The sequence below is a fragment of the Pagrus pagrus genome (genome assembly GCF_965226575.1).
Source record: "Pagrus pagrus genome assembly, chromosome: 10".
Classification (NCBI taxonomy): domain Eukaryota; kingdom Metazoa; phylum Chordata; class Actinopteri; order Spariformes; family Sparidae; genus Pagrus; species Pagrus pagrus.
The window spans coordinates 8539215-8564624 of NC_140194.1; the positions used below are offsets into that span (position 1 = coordinate 8539215).

The window sequence follows — 25410 nt, forward strand, 5'->3', positions numbered from 1 at the left end:
CAGTGATTACTGTATGGAACAGAGCTCGAGAGGCCGGGTAACAAAACCTCAATGAGACACACAAATGTTTATCTTTATTTTGTGGGGTTTGGAGATGGTATCAGAGAGCTCACGCAGCGTAGAGGTAGCCGCTGTTAGCCGCGGAGGGGCGAACTGGGAGGGATTCGGGATGTAGGTCGATTCTGACTGAGAAGCCAGGTGTGTTATGGTTGGCTCGTCTGCGTCTGCTGAGTGTGAACATTATGGTATAAAAACTGCGCACACCTTCACGCATATGAAATCCTCCTTGTAGGCCACTTTTAACAGATGTTTATAGGTAAGTGGAAAGAAGTCTGTTTAATGTTCGGTTACACTCCATTATTTCCTAACAGTGAGTGCTGCTGGCCCTCAGGTGAGGCCCTAAGTGGGCGCGCGTTTCGCATGAGCATCCGCGGCACCAAAGCGTGGTGAATGCCCTCTCTTTTCGCCAAATAATGTAATGCCAGAAACTACAATGTATCATCCATGCTCAGGCGGTCACAAAGCATCGAAAGAGGCTGCATGGCGACCGTTTTGGCTTCCTTCGCCTCCTGTGATTCAGCTCGGAGGAAATATTTCTTAGTTATAGGGTAAGTAATGGGAAACCCAGCCCAGGTCAGCGCTCTGCAGTTGTAGATGGTGAGGAGGAGGAATGGGTTACGCCTCCAGAGTGATATGTGGAAATGACCATCTGGCCTCATCCGTCATCATGGTAACCGTCATATAATCTACAGGTGTGTGCGTCAGTGTGGCTGAGTGTGTTGCCTGTGTTTATGTGCTTTCAGGTGAGTTTTGTCATGTTTTTGCACAAAGGGAAAAAAAACACTTTGAGCATGTGGAAGTACCCGTTTTATCCTCCTGTGCATCGTCATCAGTCATGCCTGGCACAGAGTCATGAGAGTATTTATGCAGCGAAGTTTGGGATTGAAAAACCAGACCGCTTTGTAAACGTGGTGTCCGTCTTGACAGTTTGTCCTCAACACGCTCAGCTATGATCGCAGACAAAATAGAGATCGATGGAATAATAATGGAGACAAGCGTAGACTAAACATCTGCCTTCAACATATACTTACAGCTGTTTTCTTCTAGCTTGCGGGGGCTGTGATTTATTCCCACGCAGAAATGTCGGACACATATCATTCAATAGCAAAGTGCTATATGTGAACGCTGAGATTGAAACATGGCATCAATTCAGACATTTTGACTGGAAAAACAACTTTTTCTCAGTGTGACTCTGGGTGTAAATGTACTCGGCGTCCGTCTGTGTGTGAGACACCATGTGTTTATGCGTGCGCCTCTATGTTTATGAAATATGAATAGCGACATGTAAATCGAATCAGACTGCTCCCATCTCGCCCCGGGGCAGCGGACCACCATATGTGCTGCTGCAGCGGGGGAAATGCGGTACGTTTTCTCTGACTCCATTTTCTGACAGTCGGCTTTGAAGTGGCTCAGAAGTAGTGCGAGCTCCTCAGAGTCCTATATGGATTGACTGTCCGCCTGTAAGCAATAAAAAGCCAGCTCTCGTGTTTAAGCCCTGTCATTAATTGCTCGAACCAATCAACGAATAAACATGCGACTATATAAAAACGAAACCCCCGTTTGAAGTCGGGAGACACGGAGTGAAAACAAAATGAGTTTAATTGAGACCAAATGCTCGAAAAAGTACTACATACAGTATCCACATCCGTGAATTCAGTGGGTGAGTCATACTTTGGGTGCATCTTTAAGCTGGTATGTCAGTCTTAGTAAATTACGGGCCAGTGTTTGTTGTTTCCTGTTTTTTTTCCTCCTACAAATGCCAAACACGCTTCACATCAGCACGTTGTCCTCGTCTGAGCCCAGGCCTTACTTATCAAGACGACAGAGGTGTGAAACGACCCTTCAATACTAAGTTTCGCAGTTGCACCCAGCGCTCGTACACCGACGTGCAGCGTGTTTTAATCATGAGTAAAAATGTGAGTGGGAAGTTGAAGGCATTGGGGATAATGCTTGTTACAGCTGTGCCGCTCCTTCTGCCAGAACTATCAAGTTAACCTGTTAACCCGCACTCTATCACTCTGACTGGCACTATCAGTGACCCGTGTCAAACTCCCCTGTTGATCCATCTGCAGATGTCACTGAGTTTACATTTCTCCCTAACGCTGATTAATAACCTTTCGAAGTCTTCTACATCACAATAAGACACACACCAGAGAAACACAAGCAAACTGATTTACTGTAAATACACAGTCACAAGAATGTTGTGGGCAGTATCATAACCTTTAAAAACAAAGATAGCCTTTGCATCTTTCTCCAGCTGGGCCAAATGCATTACATCTTAAAGGAATGGTTTAACAATTGGGGGAAAAAAACCTGTATTATATTTCTCACCGAGTTAGATGAGAAGACTGATACCGCTCTGACGTGTGTTATATATGAAGCTTCAGTCGGCAGGGACTGCACATTGTGCCGACAGCCAATTATTCTGAAACCCCAATGGTCACAAAAATGTCCCACTGCACCAGAAGCCCATTTGTCAGACAGCCTGTTATATCAAAATCAAAAGCCAAATGCTCTGAGGGCCCGCTGCTCTGAAAATGGGCTTTTAGTCCAACGGGACATTTTTTGGACCAATATTGGTTCAGATTAAAAGGCCATTGGAACAACGATATTGCATCCAGACAGCAGCCAGTTAGCTTAGTTTAGCAAAAAGGCTGGAAACAGGGATACAAAGATAACAAAACCCAGCTCTGGAGCTCAGTATTGACCGATCCTCAGTGTCCAACACGATCCTCAGTCTTGTAAAGGGTGAGGATGACACCCCTTATTTATTCCTGTCTTGACTGTTATACGTGAGCTAGTCAGTTAGCTAGTGTTTTGCTAACATTGGCTAACCTAAGATGTGACTGTACACATTCTGATGTTACTATTTATGAGGTCTACCTACCACTCAACCTAATCCACTCTTTAAATTTGTCTTTGTTTTTGGGACCGGAATAAGTATGGTCAGGGTGTAAAGTGTCGCTTTTAGAGGTCCACAAGCAACATCTTTTATTATTGTTGTTAACTTGTTTTTCTTTGACCGAGGTACATCCTGGTACTAAGCTTGCTCAACTGTTATTGGACCACAGGGCAAAAATGGGCAGGATTTAGGAAAGGTCAGTTGGCACATTGTATCTTGTTTGATTCACCCATACAAAGTTTAAAAATGACACTTAGTGGGGTGCCCCTGTGCCTCATCCGATCTGGTTGTCATCATTTGCCTTCTCCCCCCTTTTCCTGCCAACTCTTTGGCAGTCCTGTCAGAATAAAGGCACAATAAGCCACCACTCCCCCCTTAACAAAAAAAGACACACTTTGGGTTTGGAGTTGGTTATATTCCCCTTGTTTGAGTTGTAATGTAAAAGGTCCATGTAGCAGTGAGTTCTGAGATTACAACCAACTGAATACCCCTCACCTCATACTCCCATTACAAATTTGTAGAAGAAACTATGGTGGCCACTCCAAATGGGAAACAATTAAAAGCCCTCGCTAGAAACAGTGTTTTTTCTGTTCTTGGCTATTAACATGGCGTTGCAACATGGCAGACTCCCTCTGTAGATTTCTGCCAATAGATATCCCTGAGTCCTACACACTGGACCTTTAACTTCAACATGGGTGTCTCTCCAACTAAAACAGTTTTTAGCAGTCCCGCACCAGTGAACTCTTCCAAATAAAACAGAAATGAAGCAATAAACCCATTAATAAGTTACAGTGTTAGACTGACGTCAGTGTGGTTCAGCGTGGTCTGATCACAGCCATGCCAGTAAAACTGGTGTCTGCACTGTCTGATTGTTTCGTGCCTCTGCAACCTCCACAGCCTTTGTTTGTCACTTCATGTGCCTGTAATTACTGGACTAACAACTCCACAAAAACCATGTCAAGGCCCGCTATGACTTTGAGGAGAACTGAAGGTAAACACTTGGGTTTTCAGAGTCAATAAAGGGTCACCAGTCAACACTTTCTGCCAACTGACAAGCACTTTTCCTGGAAGAAAACACACTTTGTTTTGTCACATATTTTCAGCCACCAGTCTATCCTCATCAACAAAGCGTCGCACAGCATGAGCTGGGTGATGTGGTGGCTGAGGAAATTTCTCTCCTCGACCACAATTGGGATAATGTGGCAACAGCACAAAACAGATGTGCTATTTTCATGTGTGCACCACATGAAAGGTTAGCTAATGGTTAAATTTAGTCGAGAAAACACCTTGGAGCTAACGCATGCAATTAAAGCAAGCTGGGCTGCAAAATTACCCTGTCATCCTGACAGGTATCAATAAATCAACACACAAAACAAGATGAATTTCTAAAACTAAGACTGTGTAGCTGGAGAGCTATTTTGAGAACTTTGCACAACCTGCATTTTAACAACCAGTCTCATTTATGTGACGTGAAATGTCAACTTTATTTTTTACTATACATTTATATATCTGAAAGAAAACAATTATGTCCAAAGAGGTGGGAGAATACATTTAAACAGAATCATTTTTCCTGGGAAACAAGATAAAGTAAAACAATCTCTACCAAACAATGATCAAACTGTTGGCCGCATTGTATCAGTAACAACTAGACTGAGCAAGCTCGTGTTTTGCATAAAATGTTTGGAATTTGTTTTCTCAATGTTAAAGGAGTGAAATATGATCACTGATAGTCTTGTCTGCGCTCCCGTGTTGTGTTTTTCCTGTTTCCCGCCTGAAAGAGAATAGAAGACAGAGGAAACCATAAAGAAGTTTAATAATGAATGTGCTGCTCTCATTCTCTGCACATTAGTTCTGCTTCGTAAGCACATAAAGATTCAGAAATGCAAATGTATGCCGACATGTTTTTTAAGGTTTTAATTACGTCTAGACTGAGTTAACGTAACACTGTTTTACATGAATGGTAAAGCCTCTGTGCTGTTTGCTCGCGATGGCTAATCTGTGCTGACAAAGATGAATTTTGGCAGTGAATGTTTAAGGATTGTTAAGTCTCTAATTTATCATAAATTGCATCAACAATGCAAGAGAGGGAGGGATCACAGATGGCGATGGGGATTTACTGTAGGCGTGTTTACTTCCAAATTCGTGCGAAGTTTTGGTCATTTTAAAAATTGGGTTAAGTTTTGGAAAGGCTTCACTCACGGTTGCCAGGATCTGTTGCTTTCAAATAAAGGAGGCAGTGATTCTTTGTGTTTACCTAATATTGGTTAAGCAGGGCTGAGCCAGAATGACACAGAGCTAAGCCTTCCGCCGGCTGATGTGTTCCAGGAGTTGGAGCCAGCCCGAAGCAGACCTCAATCAGTTACAGATTAGAAGTGTGGAAGGGAGCAGCCGAGCAACAAGTCAGACACACGGCAGGCTACCTAGACATGTTTCTCTGGAGAAGCTGACCTCTGTTCTTTGGTGCACGAACCTTTGACCCATCTCAGGGGCTGCTGAGGTCAAACCTGAGACCTCATTTATCCATTGTTTGCTCCTGTCTCATCAGCTCCTTTCAGCAGCTTTTCACGCTTTTGTTTTCAATAACGCCTTAAGTCTGATATCTGCTGTAGTCGACAGCCTTTCCCTTGAAGGCTTATGGAGGATAATCATCCACCGTTGCTTTGATTCTACCTTTTCTGCACCTTTTTCAAAGCACTTAAAAAAGCGTAAACACGAACTGGAAACGGGAACTTTTTTATCTTGCGATGTCTTCGATGTAAACTCACGTTGTCCTCCATCCGTCAGACCGCGACACGGCTGATAAACACTCACTTCCACGTTGTCATTTAGATTCACGCAGACTCACATTCTCGCCAAAGCTAATGTTAGACCATCTAGAGACAATTACATTACAAAGCACTGTACACATACGCTGATTTACTGGGCTTGTACATCATTGCCACTGGATAAACAACTCAAGGAGCTTACAAACAGACTTAGCGTGATTGACCATTCATGGCGAAGTTTATTCCAGTGTAATTGTATGTTTACACGTGAGTCAAGTGTGAGCTAGAAAAGGTGAGGGGAGGGAAAGAGTTCACTCTTCTTTTGTTTACTTGATCGGAGGATGTTCCAAAACCGACTCAAGTGTCTGATGGGAAAAAACCTGACGGATGGCCTGATTAAAAAATGAGGTTTGTATTTGTGAACTGTCAAAACTACAGAGGCAACTCTTGAGAGTGACAGCCAGCAGATTAAGGTGTGACTTTATTTTGCTTCAGGGAAACCAATCAAATACTTAAAAGATCACTTTGACATTTTTATTGTTTGGGACATGGACATTATTTTTTTTTTTTTGATGTCATCATGTCTGGCTAAGCCGCCGCAATTTGTACAGGGTGTGTTTGTGCGTATGCTCAGCTCGGATTTCTATGTATTTAACCATTATGTGAAATGTCTGGATGAAAGGAGACATGTTTTGGAGTAGAAGCTGTGATCCGATGGAAGAGGAATCAGGGCCACTGTAAAATTGAGTTCTGACTTTTTGAGTTTTTTCTCAGAATTCTGACTTTAAACTTATATATATACATACAGTATATATATATACTTATACTTATATATATTATATTCAGAATGCTGATTTTCTTCTGAATTTAAAGTCCAATTTCTGAGGAAGAAAAGTTAAAATCAGAAGTTTTTCTCAGTTTTTCTCACGTTTATACTCAGAATTCAGAATATAGTCAGAATTCTGACAAATAAAAGTTTGAATTTTGAGATTAAAATCAGAGTTTTTCTTAATTTTTCTCACGTAAAAAAAGTTAGAATTCAGAATATAGTCAGAATTCTGAGGACTTTATACTCAGAAGGAAAAAAAATCTGAGAAAAAAAATTATAATCTCAAAAATCTGAGTCAGAAATCTCAGATTTCTCACGTTTATAGTTAAAATTCTGAGAAAAAAGTCAGAATTGTGAAAAAAAAAAGTCAAAACACTTTTTTTCCCCTTTTTTTTTACACTGGCCCGAATCCTCTTCCATATGATGCAGTATATTGGCATGCATTGCTAAATAAATGAGAAGTCCATACATGTCTGTTCCATGAGAGTTAGCAGGCATCTCCATGACTATGTGACAGACATAAATATAACATAACATCAGCTCTTTTCCATTTAGGAAATGAGCTAAAGATCTTGTCATACCACCAGTATAAACCTCTTGTGCCATGCTGTCACTCACAGCCGAGAAGCACTCGAGGTTCCTGCCAACTGTACACCACACCACCAGCACCGCTGCTGCCAAGCTGCCACAGCTAAATACGCTGTCCTCTGTTTTACCCCGGGCGAGGGATGCGCCCCTGCATGCTAACACGACGCTAACACGCTGCCTAAGTTTGATGGATAACAGCGCACGCAGACACACACGAATCTGACCATGCTTCAAAGCATTATTCATCCATGAGCTAGCAAATCCCCTCACCCCATCCTGCAAAATTAAGTTTTCCAGAAAATAAGTTTATAACCCTCACCCTCACATACACACACTTCCACCGCCAGTATTGACTCTATGACCAAGCCTCTGATAAGTGACAGCTGGAGGGGAAAGGGTAGATCATTACCTCACTCAGAGAGCGATGTGATATACCATACTCTGCTATAAGGTGGCAGATCCAAGTTATGACATTTGAATGTTATTTCTCGCCTGGCTAATGGGCCGGATGCTGTCAGGGGTCATTCTTTAGTTGAGTAAGTGTCAGACATGTTGTGGTTGAGTGGGTCGTGTTTGGCCGCAGCTCTGATGGAGATGCGGCTCTCCCAGCATCTCCCAGCTGTGTGGCGAGTCTTCTGTTGGGAGAATCCATGTCTGGAGTTTGCATTAAACATCGGCAACAATGTGGATGTATATGCGATAATTTGCTGCTGAATCTTCTGCTTTTGGAATTTTTCCATCAATCTCCCCCCGACTGCCTGACGTGTTGTCTCTCGAGGTGACCCAGAACAGACCAGCTGGAACGCACCAGTTGATCTGCGCATGCCTCCAGCAGAACCCTACTGGGCCTAGTGAAGCAGCAACCCACTAGTATTGTCACTAGTGTAAAATAAATGACCCTATCTCTGCTCCATTTCACTTCTTCCAAGCCTCCTGATAGAGTGGGAATACGCCGATGCCTCTTCCCCATAGCTGCAGTAAAGGATGCAGCTGCAGTAAAAGATGATAAGTGTCTGAGGGCAAGCATCTAATGCAGTGTGTGCGCCTAACGTATTCACTCAGCTGCCTGCCAGATGACTCCTAATCCACACCTTTCCTGTGAGGAGGCTACGCTGGGGCAAGCAGACTTTCACGTGATAAAACCAGGCAAGGTGAGTAATCACACTCAAGTTTCTTTTGAAACGCCCTCCAGTTATTCAGTCTCTGCATTGTGTGCAATTTTGTCACATTTTCCTTCATCTTATGATTTATTAGATAATATGCTGTTACTCATTGTGTGTTATTTAGGATGCATTATGTATCACAACCATAAATGTTAATGTTCATAAAGGTTCTTGGAAAAGAACTGATCTGAATTGAATTGTAATAACTGAAAAGTGTGTCGGTGTCTTTATACAAAACTGAACCAGCTTCACTGACTATTAATCTCCACAAACAGCAGTTTCAGTGCAGTAAAAACAGCAGCAAGAGGCTTATTAACTCCCACATCTCTGTATTCGCGCTCTCCAGCTCTGTCACTCTCGTGTCAGTTTTTCCACTGGGTGTAGTGGTCCCTTTGTGTGAGTATCAGGGAGGCCCTTCTCACTCATCCGTGGCCTTGGCTGTGAGTCAAAGGGGGGAGCTGCTATTTTCCATCAGGCGGGGTGGGATGTTGCAGCTGAACCGTGCTGAAAGAGGTCCCCTCAGCCACCGGAGGGCAGTCATGCTCTGTGTTGCAGGTATGACTGCAATGCCACAGAGTAATCCTATCAAGAAGCATTGTGTTTGGAGGCAGACAGCTCTGAAAAGCTCATGATGACCTGATGAAAGTTTGTGCTGTATGCTGCAATTTTGCATCCGTACCCTTCTTTCTGTTTCTGCCTAAGCATTCTCAGCATTTGTGGTTTATAGGGCTAATTGTTACTGCTAAAATCCTATATAATGTTGTAGTCAGCCTGGTATCATGCACAATCTGATCATCGTGTTGCTGCTTTTCCTGGAAAGTCATATTACATTTTGCTCCAGGATCATCAAGGTAACTGACTAATCACATTGTGGTGATTACTTTTGCAACTTGGGGAAAAAGATGGAATTACAGGTCAATTTTAACCCAAACCATCTTTCACTAAACCTCACCAAGTTGTTTTGTTGCCCTATGCTAACCAAACTTTGACAGAGAACTGAAAAGGAAACTTCAAAATTTAAATCAACTAAGTCTAAAAATAATAACCCAACAATAATAACCCAGAAGTCCTGTGCTTTATCCATTCACCCACCACATTCTGCTCCAGACACGGACTTGGTCTCAAGACCACTTCCTGAAGGTCTCGGTCACGTCTCAGCCTCAGACAAAGACGACTCTGGAATTTATTTCAAGACCGTTCAAGACCACAACTGCGGGGATATCACTGAATTGAATTACTGTTTGATAAATTCTGTTCTTCATGACGGTTTGTTTTGGAAGACAAGAGTCACCAAGAAAATCTCATGCTTGTACAAAAAATTGTATATCGTGAAGTGGACGGTGAGACGAGGAAAAACAACCTCAACCTCTTATGGTCTTGATACACTCTGGTCTTGGTCATGACTTGGTCTCGGTTTACGTGGTCTTGACTATAACACTGCACGCTGCTACTGATTCTGTGTGTGTGTGTGTGTGTGTGTGTGTGTGTGTGTGTGTGTGTGTTCTCTGAGCTGACACCTTCAACACCAGAACCTCTCAATAATGTTCCCTTTGAAGCGTCTGAGGCAGTTTGGACTGAAACTCATGAGCTCCCACAGCAGCAGTTGAACCGAGTACAGAGGTGAAGGTCAGACCCCAGGTGAGACATACGCTGACTGACCTTTGACCTTGGATCTAAGGTGACCAGAGGTGTCAACAGAGGCTATATTTTGATTTTTTTTTTTTTACATTTTAAAAGACTGTGTCACTATATGCTCTCAACAGATGAAAATGTGAAACCACTTTTTTCCATGTACCGTAAGGGCTTCTGTGCTTCTCCATAATAACCACTAGAGGGCAGTAGTAAAACACACTTCATATGTCTTTGCAGGATTTATTGAAATTAATTCCTGCCTCTCCCCTTGAGCACTGATATTTGGTTGCAACATGTTGGTTTTCTGTTTTGTTTTTAAAGGTTCTGCTCGCATACACTGGAAGCCAAAGTCATACTGTATCTTGAACCACCAACTCCTGTTGATATGCAAATACAGCAGCTGGATTTCAGTTCAAGACGGTCGGGGACCTCATGTATTATTCAAATCACATCACACATCAAGGCCTTAATAACAACTTACAGTAATCCCTCCACTGCCTGAGGCACCTAATAACCGCACCTTTCAATACACATTTTAATATACGAGGCACTTGAGCTCACTGATATTCTATAACGATTCAGATTTTTAATATATTTTCAGTTATGTTAATTACTTCAGTTAATTAAATCATTAATTAGCCCATTTCTCTATGTCAGTATACAGAACTTGTTAGGTGTCGGGACATTACGGGCTAGTACAGCATTGAATATATCCAAATGTTAAATGAAAGATAAGTTATACAAGTTAATAAAAGTTTTTCTCATTATTATGCAATCAAGGTCCTCAGAAATCTAATCTGATCATCCACGCTACAGGAAGCCTTTCTCTTCACTCACCACATATCATGATAGCAGCAGGACACGGCACATTAAAAATAGATTTAATGAAACCAGCACTTTATGAAGAGACATTTATTAGATCAGTAGAATACATCACCACCATCACCATCATCATCATCATCATCATGCCAAAAAGCAGCAGCAGCAGCAGCACTTCATTTCCTCACTTTCATTGTGTGTCCAAGACAGACGCGGTGAGGGACCCTTTTCTTTTTTTATAATGATGATCTTATCATATGCCCCATCTCTACTGAAAGTTCCACAACGCTGGTGTTCAGCTCGTCTTATTGGCCCTGAAATCACTTTCTCAAGCTGGCCGGCTCCAGCTGTTTCTCATCTTCCCCCCGTCATGGCTTCCAAAGGCAGATGAGGTTTGCGAACACTTACTAGATAAGGTCATCTGACACACTGATGTGTTGCATTGCTCATCTGACACTGTTCAATGTTGTCTGTGCACAATTAAATCTGCGGTACCATCCCGTTGAGATCTTGTTTGTTTCTTTTTTTTTATGAATACCTACTGGAGGAATTATCAGTTATACAGTTTAGAGTCCTAACAGAAATACTATATACATCTTTGAAATAGTTAATATTGTGTACTGCGTAAGCAAACAACAAAATAACGGTGACAACACCAGACTAGTATATCGTCGCTATAGCAAAACAGGAACACTACGATAGTATTCACATGCACTAGTACACAGTGTCGAACATAGACCATAGTGTTTATATTTACATAATGTTCACAGCTACATTCCAGGTTTGTGTTTGTGCATTGTGTATTAAAGGATTGAGTCTTTTTCTCTGTAACATGCAGTGAAATGTTTTCTTTACACTACACTGCCTGTGAAGAAGAATATGGATATGAGGCAATAAAAGTGAAAGAAAAAATATACAGTATGGATACTGAGTTATTGCTCAGTGAATCTGATATGTAATGTACGTGATATTGACCTAAAACCCATAAATAACTTCCAGTCTTACTACAGTTTTTGTGATCATACAGTTTTTTGTTTTTTTTAAGAGATCAGTGATGTCAATCAAATCGATCCAACCAAATGATGAACTGCAAGAAAAACAATAACAATATGTTCACAATGTACATAACTGTATATCAATAAATACACATGTAGTGGAAACGAGGTGTGTACAAATCAAACGAACATGGAAGAACTCGGCGTGACGTGGCGTGCACCGAGATGATGCAGCTGGCAGACATCCCCGCAAAGTGACAGCCCATTTAACGACTGTTGACACTGGAAGGAATCTGATGCTTCGAGAGAGAAAGATAAACAAAACAGAATAATAAAAACCTGACTTTGTTTGGGAAGCTTATCTAGGGCGTAGACACACAGACGAGTACAAAATCTCCCTGTTTACAACTGCTTCCCAAAAGACTTTTTTTTTTTTTCTTAAATAAATTTCTATCTGGGGAAACAACAGAAAGCAACAAGACAACTGCGAGCCATTCCCTTTAGTACGAGGAGACGTCATAGAATACAGTATTTACAGACGGATCTTAGCTACATAATCAGATTTGTTGACAAAATGGTGACTGTCGCTCCCAGTTTCTTGCAGTGCTTGGGCTTTTAACTTTATTGTCTTGACTGTTTTAACCATCTTTAATACCAAAACTGACCAAATATCCCATCTTGTGCTTCACTTATTTTGTGCTTGTAAGTCTGTTTACTCTCCGTGCTGTTTTTTTAATACAATCCCAACTCCTCTTCTTTCGTTATTGTGAAGTAGAAAAGGTACGATCAGGTATCTACTTTAGTTTCACACTGATAAAGACACCTAAGTAGCATGCCATGAGACAATGCCATCGACGCAGCCATCTGAACATGGAGTCAGTCATGTCTGTAGGGTGGGTATGTGTATCCAGTTCTTGGTGCTGGTTGACACTGTCCCTCTGCAGTGTTCGGGCCACAGAGGCCAGCTGTGATAATATGCTCCAATGGCATTGCGTGATACAACATCCTGTTTCCTGCGGTCCTCTGTACTGGCTTACTGTAAACATGGCTGCCCACGCACAGAACACAGCAGCCGGCAGAACAGGGTAGTATTACCTTTTTCCAGTTTTCTATTCAGTCTTTGTGGAAGAAGTCTCAGTATGAAGGAGAAAGGTGGGTAAGTTAATCAGGGTTACAGAATGAGAACTGGGTGTGGTTTCAGGTTTGGGTGTTAAAAGTCAAGGTTTATGGGTCAGACACTGCGGGGAGCCCTCTCCAGTTCATGGGTCCTGCGGTTGCGTCCCTTCTGCCTCTCCTGCAGGTGTTTCCACTTGGCTGCCAGCCCTTGAGCATGCATGTGGGTGTGAGGGTTCACCACAACCTTCTGCTGCTGCTGCTGCTGCTGCTGCTGCTGCTGGTGTATTTGTACTTGCTGCACCAGGTGAGCTTTCTGCCTCCTGTGCTTCCTCTCCCTTTTCCAAACCTGCTCGCAGAACTCGTCCACGCTGTTCAGAGTCGGGTGATTGACCAGCGACAGGAAGTCTCTGTACCACAGCTTGTGATTGGGAGTTTCTTGAGGTGGGGAACGTTCCTGGGCAGGGGGGCTGGCGGCGGGCTCTTCATCGCGATGCAGCAGATCCTCCAGGCGCTCGGTGTCGATGACCTCCAAGGTCACCTTCAGAAGCGTCTGCATGAAGCCGTGCTCCACTGCCTGGCACAGATAGATCCCAGAATCCTTCTTGTTAAGCGTGCGAATCAGGAGGCCCTGGTCTGTGCGGATGAATCGTTCTTCTGATTTGATCTAGAGATTGAGAAAATTGAAAGCAATCGAGTGAAGGACACAGAGATAAAGATGGGGAAGATACGACACTCAACATTTCCTAAAAATCTAATCAGCTACGCCTCAGCGCAATCAATTATGGTATTAAATATGCAGAAAATATCATCCGAAATAATCTTCCTTATGAAATACCATCTATCATTACTTATGTGCTCTGCAGACGGATTATATCTGAATCTGTTTCAACAAAACTGATGAAGTGTGTGCAGAGGCAGCGCCAACCAACCTCTTGTTTGCGGTCCACAGTGGAGCGCTGATACTGCCAATAAGTCATGGCTCTCTGGGATTTGGGGCTGCACTCAAGGAAAGTGCTGCTGTTCTCCACACCATACACAGTTTTATCCAGGAGAGTCGACTGCCCACTTAGTTCATCTAGATAAAAAACAAAAAAATCACAGTATATTAGTTACACAAGTTTGTGAAAGTAAACGATTTTTCTAGTGTGCATAGCCGAATATGATAGATGATTCATTTAACGGGCAAAAAGTTGAACTCACTAGGCAGCTTTTTTTTGTGATTTTCACTCTAAAACCATCTGTCAGAAACTTTATCTTTAAGCACTTCCTGAGTACTCCCTTCAATGGCTGCATTTAACATTATTTTATCTCATCATCCTGTCTCTTTTCTTATCACACTACATTATGTGCAGGACAGGCAGATCTGGGAAAAATCTGGGTTTTCTGCAGTATCAAGTATGTGCAGTGCTATGCAGTTAGAGAGCTTTTGCACTATAGGGTCAGTCAGACTGATCTCCTCAATCCTGTTAAATTTAACAACTCAGACTCCGATGAAACCTAATACAGTATACTATTATTCTGCCCTCATTTTCTTAAACACCTATTTCCTTTAATTCTTTCTTTTATAGAGTGCTGAATCTGGCAGCTGTGATCTTTGGCTAAAATCTACAAACAAAAGTGCTGCTGCCAGCTGAGTGCGTAGCTACAGGTAACAGTATTTTCCATGTGTCCCTCCTCATCAAATCAGCAGCTTCCAATAACCTTTTTCTTTTCCCTTTCATTGAAAATGAAAGAAATGTACAATCAAGAGAAAGAGAGCAGCGTGAGTCCTGTTCTCGGACCGAGACCGCTAACAGGGCGGCGGAGCGGGGGGCTCGGCGACAGAGAGGAGACTCGGAGGAATCCTGACCATGTTAATTACAAGCTTCACATGGACCGACTCTAATCTTCACACCACCAGAAACACATAAAACACAAACACACAAAGCCACGCACACTCAGCTGGTCTCTCTAGTGTTTTGAGGAAAGGCCGGCAGCAGCAGCAGCAGCAGCAGCTTTGGGAGCATTTTTAAGGCTCAAAGAAGAAATCGGTTCTCAAAACAAGAGCTCTTTGTGTTGAGCATTTGGAAAATTGACAAGCTTAGATTATTTGCTTAGTATGATTTGCAAATTCTAAAATTACATGTTATTAATCAGAGTAAAAAAAGTCTTTTACAACACACTGCACACATTTAAAAAAAATATATAAAACAAATAAAATTTACCATGGTGTTGCAGATCTGAGCATTGTGTGAGCGGGTCTCCATTCCTGATATCTTGTCTCCTTGTCCTCCTGCAGAAACACAAATATAAACACCTTCATGAGTCAGCACACACTGGTTCCTTTGTACGTGTGTGCACAGGGAGTTTACGTGCGTGTAGGTGTCTAGGTGTGCGGCAATAGCGGAGGCCAACACAAATAGATAAACTACCAGCAGGCAGCCCATAGTATCATTGTAAAGCTTTAATTATAGGGTGTGTGTAACAGAAGAATCCAAACCCAATCAATCATTTCAGCCTGTCAACTCTCAGGCCTGCAGATGCAAAAGAGACAGTTTCGAGTGCTCTATCAAACACAACCTTGAGGATATTTTCTGTAAACAATAATTGAAGAAACTATGGAGACACCAAAGCAAACTGGTAACTTCTCCCGCTCTGCTTCCCATTGTTCCAAACCCAGCGTTAGCGTGTTGCTAATTGGAGGTATGAGTTTGGCTCTGGCTGTCTTCTTTTTTGAATGTAGGACTCTGGAGTCCAACTAACAGCGAGGTACTGTGCAGCGAACATTCAAATCAATAAGCCCCATGGAGCTATGAGTGGGAGGCTGCACACATACATGTGCACATAGAGATCAGTCCACTACTACAAGCACATTTCCAGAGAACCTCTAACACCCTCCTCACCCCTGGTTCACCCAGACAGCCTCCAGACATCACTGACATTGGTTCTAATTTACAGTAAACACATGAGGCAGGTTATATTTCTAGCTTTCTGCTGGAAACATGACCCCTATACCTTCAGGGGGTTTTGGCAAATATACAAAGCCTGCACTAAAAGTGTGCCCTAGCTGCAGCCTATGAAACGCAGTCTGGCTGCATAGGTCCTCAATCTGGAAAAGACTTCACTATAATCTGGTTTCAGCTCTGTGAAACAGACTCAATATGTTGAACAAAGGTTCCTCTTAAACAAGCATGATTAAATCGGAAGTAGGTTGCTCTCGTGCAAAACATATACACTTTTCTGTTGATGTTCTTTGCATTAGTGATGTGCATCTGTGAGGTCAGAATGATCAGAAAAACGTTTTTCCAACTGGAAAACGTCACGTGAATGCCCTCTAAAGTCAACAACTCAGAAAAAACTTTGGTAAGCAAGTTGCCTAGTTGACATCATATGACGCTGAATCGAATGCAGACCAAAGTAAACATTGGGTTCATGGTAAGAAACTTTCACCAAAGTCATACATTGCATAATCATTATATCGTTTCCGTCTCTCTTCCTTGTTACTCAGACACTGGAAGCAGCTGTCAACGTGGTTTTGGAAGGTGCTGAGCGATAAAACGCAAAACGACTTCTTTTTGGCCTCCATGTTGCTCCAACATTCCGACGCAGATGAACAATCCCAAAAGCATGTGAACGCGGCATAATACCACTGATTTCCTTTCTGATCAGATACCAAGAAAAACCCAATTCGGTATGGCCAACACTATATTTTGTACAAAAGTTTCAAAGTAAAAAAACAACCCATAAAAGTAGTTTTTGCGACTTGCGGTATGTTTCAGCTCAAGAATGTGTCAATTTATCCAAAACATTCATCAAATTTAATGTGTTCGCCGAGCCAAATGTCTTCCAAAATCTGCTGTTGTGCCAGGTTGGAACTGTCATATTGTGCTGTAGGCAACACTGAATAACACTGCTCAGTATTGTGAGGCGCTGATTAATCACTGCGTACAAGATGTTGAGCAGCTTGCAAACCACAATGGCAGGATGGCGACATGAAAACTGTGAACGTTGAGTGTGTTTTCAGTACCTCTTCGCCATGGGAAAGTATCTGGAGCACTCTGTACCGTCCCATGCACAGTAAGGGTCCCTCGCCAGGCAGCATTCAGCGCAGGCCTTGCCGTAAACCTCGCAGCGATGCAAAGGCATCTGGGATACACCGATGTCTGAGCCCAGGTACAGTTGTTGCTGTGCAGGTAGAGGAGAGAAAGAGTCAATATCAGCTATTTTATGTCTTAGGAGCCACAATTTAGGTTTTAAGTCTGAATGGGTGGCGTGTGCTTTGAACAATGCAGCCATGTTTGGCTCGGCTTATGTTTGTCAGTGAAGCAACAATAAAAGAGGAATGTGGACGGACCATCTCACTACAGGTGCTCAGCACCCTCCTACCTGTCAATTAGCTGACTTGTTTTGTCTCTGCCTGCAATTTAAGCTGCCGAGCTGACAGTTGCTGAAAGGCCGACAATTGAGATCTTTGTCTGATAAGGTGGCTCCCCCTTCATTTGTGTGTGAAACGGCAGACAAGTGTGTCTTTGTTCTGTACTTCAGCCTGCGCAGCAAGGTGTGTCATACAAACAGCTTTCATTCTCTATGGGACACTGTAGCTTCTTGTGAATTTTTCATTATGATTCATATCTCCATGTTTCTCCCTGATGCAGTCCAGGTGGCTTATCTCCAGCCTTCAGAATTATCTTGATTAACGTCTCCTCTGCGGCTACATTGCTTTGTTCTGCTACATGTGTCACTACAGATTCATTTTACATACAATAGGAGCTACAGTCAATACCTGTTTAGTTGAAAGCTCCATCGCTGTGATGGCTGTTGGCTCCTGTAAGAAATTGCGATAAAACAGATTGACGAGTCAACTCTTGCTGATCCTACAGCCATCGTTGCTGAAGAATTGATGTTTGTGATATGAGAATAACCTACTCTGAAGACTGTCATCTCTTCCAGAAGGACTTCCTCCAGGTCGTGCCAGGAGCCTCTTGGGATGGACACGACTTTCAGTATCGTCCCCATGTCTGGCACACAATGGAAGCACACATGTCTTGGGTTAATATCTAATCTATCAAATACACTTATCTTTCTGTTTTGATAAGTGAATCAATGATAATATTTCAGTTGACAATACATAGTATGTATGGAAATGCATACCTGTGCCTATGAACATGACATCATACTGGCCATCTTCTGCTTCTACTTTATCCACCACTATCTGGGTGAACTGGTAGTCCACGTCTGTTTTGACTATGATTGGTCGATTGTTAATGGGGTAGACAGGGTTGAACATGGCTGGGTGGCTTCTGGCGAAGGTCACAACCTCATCAGGAAGGTCCTTGGTTGTATCAAATCCTCCAAACGTCTTGCTTGGGCACTGTGAAGAAAAGAAAATTGGATACCATAAATCAAATCAAACTTCGCTTCGTCCATAACTCACAGACATTCCAGTTTAGCGTTTGCTGTACTCACAGTGCCAGGACGTGGGTAGGGAACACGTCCCTGGAAGGGCACCCACTGATAGTTGGGTCCATCTCGATGAGCGTAAGGACCCAGGAACACTCTCCGGATGTCCGTCATGCTGTACATACACACGGCTGAACCTTTGAAGATGTTGCTAGAGAGCAGAAGGAATAAGTCAGGTAAGGATAGGGCAGGTTATATTGAAAACACAGGTAATCTAGTCAGTGATTATGACCCAAATGTCATGCACAGTACCTGGATGTAGTAAATACTGCATAGATGATTGGGCTCTTAGGATCCTTTGTGCTCATTAGAAAAACATCCTCTGAAAGCCAAAGAGAAGACACCATGTATTACACACAAAATCTCCACTGATAGCATCACACATTCAACAAACATCGTGTAAAACATGTTTTAAAGTGCAGGAGTAATCACTCACGTAGTTCATCAAAGTGTGTGTCTATTCCATTACTGCCGGGAACGGAGCAAATAAGTCGGGCCTTCAAGAAGGTGGTCCACTTATTCACCAGACTCCTGTGTCCTCCCAGATCATTCTGTAGGACAGATCACGTGTAGACGTTCAGCAGGGGCAAGGGCTCATTCATTTGGAAATGACAAGACTCACTGTTTTATTTTCCAAAGTAACTTTTTCAGCTTGAATCAGCTAACTTTTTGAATTTGTATGCAGCTGTATGTCTTGTCTGAAAGGTAAAAAAAAAAAAATGCATTAGCTCTATGATGTTAATGGGCTTGCATTGCCTAATTTCATTCTCCTCTGTTGAGCTTTGAGAACATATGCCTCATTACCATTTGGTTGAATGAGGAGAGGCGCTCTTTTGCTGGTTGGATATAAAGCATGAGAACTGCCGTCCCTGTGCCAGAGATGCTGTCATTCCCTCCCTCTTATGCCTTTTAATGCATACTATACACGCTATAGTGTCAATTATATGACAAAATAGATTCATTCAGCTGGTAATGGAAATACACAGTATATAAATACATACTTAAAACTTTGAACTAATGCAGTGTGTGTAGAGGTATGGATATAGAACGTATGTAAGCATATATCTTCCTTTGAAAGCTACAGCCGACAGCTTTTAACTATTTCAACCAGATCAGGTCGCTTGCTGAAGACGACTGTCTGAGTTCTGAATGTTCCACTACACATGCTTTTAATATGTGTCTGTGGCTCACAGTATAGTGTTTGTTTTCCAGAACATAGCACGCAAACAGAGGCACAAAGTGCTGGCTCATAAAATCGAATCCCACTTGGTGTTGATTTATGAATTAGAATGTGTCCAAATATGCATTGGCCCAAATTAACGCACATCTCTAGATAATGGATGGCTTGTCTTGTGTTGAGCATAGCAGATTCCTGACATTCTGGGTAGTCAGGCTGTTATGACAGAGGCACGATATGCAGTTAAACGGGAGGCTGAGGCTGGACATCGCTCACTGATCTGCAGTCAGCTGGGTGGATTCCTGCTAGATGAATAAGAATAGGATTTGGAACGCGAAAGCTGATACGGGACCAGCGATTTAACATAACCATCCCCGTGCAGCTGGAGGCTGTAGCAGAGCCAATCAGTGCCAAAGCCTGGCATTAGGATAACAGTGCTGCCATTGACAGCGTCTTTGCCTCTCAGGTTCTGGTGACATTTAACATTTCTCTCAGGTTTCTGTCTTCGGGGGGCGATTGTACCACACACAACAAAGCCCACTCTCCTCCAGGCTAAAAATAATCACAGATAACAGCCCCTGAAACCTGCCATTATGAAAGCCACTCAGACACCCGTCAAGTGTTTTTCCAGATACAGAAGCTATTTCACATAATGTCTGTGTGAAAGTGCGTGCGTCTTTGTCTCTCGCTTCTTTTGTGTGCGTCTGAATTTTTCTGTGTGAGAGCCAGCTTGCGTGTGTGTGTGCGTGTGCATACTTTGCAGAGCTGTCCGATGCGAGCGTGTGTGGCCTTCCCAGCATGCTCTCCATCCATAGCATTCTCTTTGAAGAACAGGTAGATTTTGTCATCTTCTGGGTTGTCGCTCTCTGGAATCTGATGAACACCCACAAACCTGGGATCTGAGACGCACAGAGAGACAAACAAGCTTATAAGCTAAAGCAGCAGGAGTATTACAAATGGCATAGTTGTGAAGAAATAAAAGCATACATTCATTTCTCAGTCCTTCAGAAGTCCAGAGTCCACCATCTAGTGGTGAGGTTGCAAATTGCAATCTACTGAATACACCTCACCTCACTCATCTTCTACGGTGACTGCTAAAAACGCCATTTAGCTTAGTTAGTTGGCTGAGATCATTATGGTTGATAGACAAATACAACTGAGTGTCATCCGCATAAAACGGAAAGCAATAAAAAGTTAGTTTTTAAAACTAAGGACCAAGAAGTACTGCATTTTTAAACCAATCATGAATATGCTGTTAGAGTTGATCATCAGTTTTCCTCTTCTTTCTCACCATTTAGCCACCGGGAGTCATGTTGCTCCGTCCTGATTGGGTGATGCTTGCCGAGAGTGCGAAAGATGGCAAAGTCCCTCCCCATGAAGTCAGCTGACGTCCCAGCATACAGCTCCCCATCTGCGAGTAAGATGAATGATGTTGTGTTAGTGTTGTAACAGCGAGGGGCGATTTCTCCCCGATGATGCAGGTGTAAAGTCTCAGGAATTGTTCAGAGGCTTAGCAGTACAGGTACAGTAGACCTGGTGTCCCGAGAGAACACAGACGGTGATAGAAGTGATGAACATCGGGAGTGTGAAATTGGCATTAACACAGCGGGCAGGACTGAGACGCGAGCCGAGAGAAGGATGCACGGATGGAGGGACAGATGAGGAGGGACAGGACAGAGGTGTGAGACAGGGGGAGTACATAATAATGCTGCTGAGAGGGAAGAGAGAAAGGGGAGAGGAGATGAGGGGTGATGGGCTGGAAAATGGCCATCTGCTAGGTTAAACGGTGTGATATAACACAATGTGACTGGCAATAATTGGGGGTAGAGAGGAAAGACATGCTCACATAGTCCTGCTTTATTTGCCAAAAAGGGGGATCAGTGAAAAGAAAACTCAATTAAGTGTCATCTGCCATGCCCGCCCAGCACTTAGAGGAGGTACATTCAGATTGAAATAGAGTTTACAGTCGTGCCAATGAGGGGTTCCCATGTGTGTAAATACAAACTACAGAGCAGATCCACTTGTAATGAATGACAGGAATGTCCTGTTCTGTTATTCCCATTTACTTTACACCCCGTATATGTGCTGAAATGAAAGAGCAAGGCAGAGGGTGTTTTCAAGACTCCCATGTTTTTATTTGACCTCGCTCCAACGCACAGAAGAGCAGCACAGTGCATCCGGTCTTAAACTCACCAATTAGCATGGAGGCAGTGAGCAGCTTGGGATCATAAGGACTCTTCCCACGGCCATTTTCCACGTGAGACTCCAGTCTGAACACGCTGTCCTGGACATTAAGAGATAAACAGTTGTAGCAAACGATCAAATACACGGTTTCACATTATTTTCTGGTGCTCAGGATGTAAAATATACATGGAGTAAAGAGTGGATTCAGTTCTGGGGAACCCATTTTGCTGTCAGCACATAATTATATCCAAGTTGGGAGAAACTTGTAGTATTTTAAAATGAACCACAAAAAATATATTTGAAATTATAGTCCAAAGCATGAGGTTGCCCTCACAGAAAAATAGATGTACAGCAATCAACAAATGACATTCCGGCTTTACATATATACCTTGAAATGCATGATTTTGTTTCAAATAGTTCACGAAATAAGAAGATAAAGAATCCAAAACCCATCTACTGACATTACCATACAATGTGGAAAACCAAAAACCAAAGAAGGAATCTGAAAAAAACTTGTTTCCGCCATCTTTGAGGAAAGGATTGAGAACACAAATAATAAATCTCGTCGCTCGGACCGACTCGATGGCCTCGGGGCTCATAGGGAACCCATCAGATGAATTAAATTTATGATCTACAGGCAGAAGATGACCTCTCGGAGAAATTTCCTGCCTCTAATTGTCTGTAAATAGCCGTCTAATGAATGGGAAACGCACATTTATAAGTCTGACTCAGTGACATTTGGAAGAGAGGGGAGCAATTTCCCTCGCTCATACTCAAATGCACACACACATACAGCAGCTCCATATTAAAGTGATGAATTGGAAATCCCACAGACTATGAAACCCCGTATTTAATTTTCCACCTCATTTTGCTGAATAAAACCATTTTTATGTACTTAGCAAATCATGTATTTGGGAGAGTATGCACTCACACCCAACTAGACGTAGTCTCTCTCAACTTTAAGTACTTTACTATGATAGGAAACTCTAACAACTTTAATAACACATTTTTGTGTTTAGCAGGAAGTGGAGGCAGTGAAGAAAATGTAACGTGTGCCCGTACCTCTGGTTTCTTGCCCACCTCCAGGTAGGAACACACGGGGTGGAAGGCTCCTGTCCCACACACATAGATATGGGTCTGGTTGAACGGCTGCAACACCTTGATGAAATTTGAGCACTCCCTCTGAAGGACCAGAGAACAGATGAAGCAGGATGAATAACCGGTCTCCGACAGAAAATCATGTTAAAGCAACATTGTCACAGTCTTTAGTGCCATAAACCATATTCACACACTGGCCATTGTGCTCTGGCCTCACGCTCAGGGTGGGAAGCTCAAACATCATACTGCTGTTTTAGGTTGCAAGTTATATAAATTACAAATTGTTATCATTTCACCATTTCCTGACTGATCAGCGAATGAAAAAACGACTTTGGGCTCTATTTTAAAGCAAAACAACATATTCGATAACCCATTAACTAATGTGAGACAACATCTAATGATAGCATTCTACCTTCTAGCTCACATTACTGTTTGATAGTGTTAAACAATACAATAAGAGGCATTTCAACACACATTTTGGACATTTATTTAAGCCTGGAAGTGAAACACACTGGATGCAATCGAACAGTTATGTGGGCTAGGAAGTGGACGAATGCTAACATTAGCTCAGGGATTGTCAAATATGTTGTTATTCCTTGAAATATGGCCCAGTGTCCCATATTTTCACTATCCATAGTCTTTTCATTTGCTGATCAATCAGGAAGTGGTGAAATTATAAGGATTTGTCAGATTCCCTGTGTTTATGGGACCTGGAGCACAGCAGCATAACATCCCAGCAGTCGAGTCTTCCACCTGAAGCATGGCGCAACGGAAAATGGCCGCCATGTGAATATGGTCGATGGTTGTGCAAAATCTTTGGCTCAGTGGTGAAATGGCTGGATAAACAAAAAGGTCAGATGTCACTAAGAGCACAGGCCACAGAGGGCTTACAGTAAATCTGCTGTAATTCCCCAGAGAATGGCCCGTACGAACTCCAGCACTTTGCTGAGTAATACTTCTGGAAATAATATTATGACCTTGCTAATGACATTATCATCCATGACTCCGTATTTTCTCTCTTCCTCTGCACACACTGAACTCACTGACATCATTCACTGAACGCTTCAGAGATGTTATACACTTGGGCTGCATGTCATTTTCCATGGAATAATTGTAAAATCCATTCAGGAGGGAATTAGACTGCAGAAAAACAAAAGAGGCCTTCATTAAAAAATCATCTCATATCATAATGATCCTGAGCTAACCAGAGTAATGCAGGACAACACTGGCTGACTGTCATTCTGTCAGTATAGAATAAATAAGTGATGTTCTGGTTATTGTAACATGGGGATATTTGTTTTTCTGGAATTAGTACCTATTTTCTGGACTCAGTGACTTCAGTGTTTGGTATTTACTACTTGTAATGCTGCAGATGTATTTAATCATTTCCTTGTGTGTGCCTTTGTGTTTGTGCAGCACAACAGGCATCTGTATGTGTTGTATGCATTGCACCGCTGCCATATGGCATATTTCCTCGTGCTCTGGCAGCACGTGCCTGAGCAGAGCTGACCTCGAATAAAACTGAATGTGTCATCACATATGCAAAGAGAGAGAGAAAAAAAAAAGATGAAAAAAGAGAATAGCGCCACAAATTATGCATGACTAAGTTCATCTGGCTTTACTAGGTCATCAGCAGACGGCAGCCTCTGTTTGTGTAAGCCTTTGTTGTCATTCAAGCAGCTGTCTTTCCTTAGATTTATATGGCCTGCGTGGGCGATTTATTTATCTGAGTAATGAACATGTACGTAAGTATCGGTATGATCTCTTTGCGCCTTGAGACCTGTCATACGTCTGAATATCCAGCGTGATGATGCACATAAGATGACTCGAACCAAACAGATGTGTCCAGAGTTAGGGAATAGTCAACTTCATTCAGCAGTAAATTGCTGGTAGTTCGATTACATTTATATTCAGTGGTAGAAAGAGTACTGATGTTATGGCTACATTACTTTAATATTACTGAAGTAAAACTACAGGTATCAAAATAATACTTAAGTAAAACTACAAATTATTCTTCTCAAATGCTACTCAGAGTATTAGTTACTTTTCAGTTATTTTTTGTCTGTATGTCAGGTTTCCTTTGCCCCGTTCGTGATTGGATAGACTTATTGGCTAGAAAAAGTGTAGATAAAAAGGTGTAGATATGAATTCAATGAGATCGTATGGTATAATGCATACTTAAGTAAGAGTAATTTGTCAAACTTGAGACTATACTCATAAAAGTTCAAGTACCCCAATAAATCACTTAATTACAGTAATTCGAGCAGCTGTAATTACTTGCTTCCACCCCTGCTCGTATTTTCATAGTGGTTAAATTACTTGTTTGCCATTTGTTTGTATAGTAAACTACTGAAACTACGGAGAATTTTGGCCATAAAACCAAAAGGAAAATTTGAATACTAGGTGTTGATTAGTCCTAAGTATTGATTATTGTTATTTATTAACAAATGTTCAGAGAAGTTGTTGGAACAATTTCAATTTTGTAACATGTACATTATCGCTTAAATATTTTTTTTTTTCGTTGCTGTTAACTTAAGTAGCTTAAGTTAACCAAGCCAGTTGTCTCCCTGGGTAGTTCTGCTCTACTTTAACTTCTTCCAGTGTGAAGTAAGTGTTAGCTTGCAAGCTATGCTTTCAAAGTAG

The 25410-nt window shown here is 42.3% G+C and overlaps 1 protein-coding gene across 5 annotated transcripts in view; it reads right to left on the reverse strand.

Moving 5' to 3' along the window:
* Positions 1 to 10837: 10837 nt before the first annotated feature.
* sema3ab (sema domain, immunoglobulin domain (Ig), short basic domain, secreted, (semaphorin) 3Ab) overlaps positions 10838 to 25410 on the reverse strand; it is a 67999-nt gene continuing 53426 nt past the window's right edge. For all 5 annotated transcript variants that reach the window (XM_084363416.1, XM_084363415.1, XM_084363414.1 and 2 more), the window contains 14 exons: positions 22732 to 22851; positions 21679 to 21769; positions 20777 to 20896; positions 20242 to 20384; positions 18745 to 18859; positions 18561 to 18630; positions 18315 to 18459; positions 18000 to 18219; positions 17775 to 17866; positions 17632 to 17673; positions 16876 to 17033; positions 15074 to 15141; positions 13799 to 13944; positions 10838 to 13533 (listed from right to left, as the gene is read on the reverse strand). In XM_084363416.1, the coding sequence (XP_084219542.1) occupies positions 12985 to 13533; positions 13799 to 13944; positions 15074 to 15141; positions 16876 to 17033; positions 17632 to 17673; positions 17775 to 17866; positions 18000 to 18219; positions 18315 to 18459; positions 18561 to 18630; positions 18745 to 18859; positions 20242 to 20384; positions 20777 to 20896; positions 21679 to 21769; positions 22732 to 22851 (2079 nt within the window). In that variant the 3' untranslated portion in view covers positions 10838 to 12984. The remainder of the gene's footprint in view (positions 13534 to 13798; positions 13945 to 15073; positions 15142 to 16875; positions 17034 to 17631; positions 17674 to 17774; positions 17867 to 17999; positions 18220 to 18314; positions 18460 to 18560; positions 18631 to 18744; positions 18860 to 20241; positions 20385 to 20776; positions 20897 to 21678; positions 21770 to 22731; positions 22852 to 25410) is intronic.